This window comes from Microtus ochrogaster, unplaced genomic scaffold (assembly GCF_000317375.1).
Source record: "Microtus ochrogaster isolate Prairie Vole_2 unplaced genomic scaffold, MicOch1.0 UNK8, whole genome shotgun sequence".
In the NCBI taxonomy this organism is placed as follows: domain Eukaryota; kingdom Metazoa; phylum Chordata; class Mammalia; order Rodentia; family Cricetidae; genus Microtus; species Microtus ochrogaster.
In genome coordinates this window covers 4,231,204-4,234,365 of record NW_004949106.1, presented here as the reverse complement: position 1 = coordinate 4,234,365, position 3,162 = coordinate 4,231,204, and the positions used below count along the sequence as shown (strand labels likewise).

The window sequence follows — 3,162 nt, the reverse complement described above, 5'->3', positions numbered from 1 at the left end:
GGGCTGGTGGGCAGAGATAATAAGTAGGAGGGGAAATCTTAGAGGAGAGAGAGAAAGAGAAAGACAGAAAGAGAGAAAAGGAGAAGAGAGGAGAGAAGGAGGGAGGAGAGAGAGGAGAGGGAGGGGAGGAAGGAGAGGAAGAGGAGGAGAAGAAGGGAAGGGAGGGGAGGGAGGAGAGGGAGGAGAGGAAAGGAAGGGGAGGGAGAAGAGGAAAGGGAGGAGAAGAAGGTAAAGGTACTGAAAACACCGTAAAGACCTGAAGACTGGTCACAAAGCCACATACCATCCTGGAGTTTCCAAGGACAGTGGAGGCAGCTAATCCTAAGAACTTTCTTATTGTGCCGTCCAATTCAGCATAACCTAAGTATATATGACCTTGGGAATAAAGCCGAGTGGCAGTTCTTAGACTATAAAGATTTAGTTTTGATCTCCAGTACCGGAAAAAAACAAAACCAAACAAAATCCACAGGGAAAATGCCACGGAACTAACAGTGGCTCTACTTTAACACTGAAAGCAAAACTAACTCTGACGGTGTCGGTACTTTTACCTGTTGTAAGGAGAGAAGACAACTGTCCTCCATAAGCAAGCATGATGCTAGACACCACGTAGGCGGGATAAGCTCCACCGTGAAATCTAACTACCTGGAAAACAGGCAGACCAACGTCAGCTACGGAACATGGATGCTGCTGAAACTTTCACACAGGATAAAAAGGTTATTCTTTACTTTGCACTTTCCCTGGCTGGGCCACACCCTTATTTCTAGTAAGGAGCATCAAAACTCTAAAGGAAACAAATATTAATAATGAATAGCGTCATAGAAACAGCTGAGTTTCTCAGCAGAGGCATAGATGAATTCCCACGGCACACGGTACTTTTCACGGCATCCTTACTGAGCACCCAAGGGTTCAGTGAAGACGCCTGACACCTTGTTATGCATTATCTCATGCTCTCAAAAACAACCCTCGGAAGCGATTTTCATCCCTATTTTAAGTGCAGAAGAATTCAGGTATGGGGAGCCCCGTACCTTGTACCACTACAAATGGTTGAATGGTTAACTTATTTCATCTGTGTGCTTATCAATAAAAGGGGACAATACCAGAGCTTACAGGTGGTTATAGAGGTACAGCCCCTGGTTAGAGCAGTTAGAACGCCAGCTCTCTCGAGATAAGCCATCAGAAATCCACAGTGGCCATTATGAACCTTCTCTAAATGCGGAAATCCCACAACACTTGAACTTAACGTAGCCTAAGCTCACAACCGTTATGTTCCAGAGCTTCAAGAGGGCATACCCTGCTTACGGTAGACAGTACTAAAAGTGATGTTGAGTAAATGGCTCCATTGGCATATGATAACTAAGCAAAATGAGAGGCTCGGTTGTGATATTTTTATACAGGCACATTAAGTACTTCTCATAATGCTAAAATTAATTTAGCTTCAAGTTTCCCTCCAGTCCACGGAGTCCCTTCATAACACACACTATCTGGTACCCTGATAACAGCCTATGGAAGTCGAAGCCTAACACAAAACAGTGCATAAAACTTCAAAAAGTGCAGCATCTTCCTGGTTTTTGCACTATTTAAGACAGGCTTGCTGGGTGTTTAGTGTTTCGGGACTGGAAGAGGCATTTCACAGGCACCATCTCACGTCCCAGCCCCCCAGGTCCTCTGAAGGAGTTTCTTCCCCACTTAGCAGGCAAAACAGGTTTAGGTTCAGAGACCAAGAGCCTTCTGCGGTTAGAAATGTTGATAGGGAAGAGGCTTCCGGGTCAAAGGAGATCAGAAAATGATGCAGATGCATAGCCCATGCTCAGCTTATAGCTTTAGTGGAAGGAAGAGAAAAATGAAGAAGGTAGAAAAGGCCATTTTTCAACCAATCAACCTAAGCAACATTCACCGCAGCTAATGTCAAAGGAAAACGTAAAGAACCCTCTAGTTACAGGAAAGGAAGCAGAAGGAAAGCTTGCGTGGGGCCACACAGGGGGCTGAGACAGTAGCATCCCTGGAACTTGATCACGGAGAGTATGGCAGGGGAGTTAAGCAGCCTAGAGGGCTCACAGTTATGTCCAGCTGTCCGTCTCACTGGGCTGTCTGTCCTGGCACAAGGCTCTCTGACCTTTCTCCCTCCATCAGCAAGAGATGAACAGCATTGACCGCCCGGGGCGAAAGCTTCGCTAAGTGCATCCACACTACGCGACTACTTGAAATGGTAACTGACATACACAAGTGTCGGAAAACAGGAATCGTTACCAGTCACCGGCATCCTTCACTGTCTCTAGAACCCTGGACAGAGTCCTACTGTGTGTTCTGAACACAAGATTGCTTTTAGCGACGAAGGGCGTTGTTAGAAGCATGCTGTACTAGGCTGGAATCTAGCTGGTCCGTAAGGTACAACATCAGTAATCAGAAGCTGGTCTTTAGAGCTAATACTTTTGGCTTTGTACCTGGCACGGTGTTTGCTTAGAATTGGAAGTGTATGTCAACGGTAAAAACTTGAAGTTCTTAAAACCCAGATTTTAGGTAGCACTGGATTTCCTTCCTGTAAGTGACGGCAGCTGAAGGAATTCGTCAGCCACTGTTTGTCCTCTCTCCGGGGACCATGCTAAAGATGCAATCTCTTCTTTCTCAGAAAAAAATAATTTTATGAAAAAAGTCATCTATCTAAAGGCTGAAATTTCTCTCAAGTGGTTATTCTTAATTCCTCTTCAACATTTCTTTTCTCTCATTGTATGGGGGGTGGTTAGTAAGTAACCGCAGGTGGGAGTAATCAGGAACGGCCCAAGAACAGATTTAATTCATGAAAAAAGTAGAAAAAGAATCATGTCAAGCTTGTACGCCTGTGCCCACTGCTGCTCCACCCACAATCACAAGGGGGCAGAGCAAGCTCATGAACAGATAAGTGGGTAATGAAAGTGGCTCATTCCATACATAGATTACATATAGATAACAGAATTCTACCCTACTTGAAACAGGAGAAATTGTGAAATCTGCAGGGAAACGTATGGATCTAGAGATAGAGCAAGGTGACGCAAGCTCAAAAAAGATTCAAAGTAGGAGCGCGTTTCTTCTCCTGTGTAGATCCCAGCTTGTGGTGTAGGCCTTCATGCACACAGATGGGTGGGAACTGGAAAAGATGAAAGAGGAAACCAAGAGGGAGAAACAGGT

At 45.1% G+C, this 3,162-nt stretch overlaps 1 protein-coding gene across 1 annotated transcript in view; it reads right to left on the bottom strand.

The window, feature by feature from the left end:
- Window positions 1-3,162, bottom strand: part of Pgap1 (post-GPI attachment to proteins 1) — a 61,733-nt gene that overhangs the window by 12,858 nt on the left and 45,713 nt on the right. Inside the window, exon 20 of the mRNA XM_013353491.2 lies at window positions 549-642. Within this exon, the coding sequence (XP_013208945.1) occupies window positions 549-642 (94 nt within the window). The remainder of the gene's footprint in view (window positions 1-548; window positions 643-3,162) is intronic.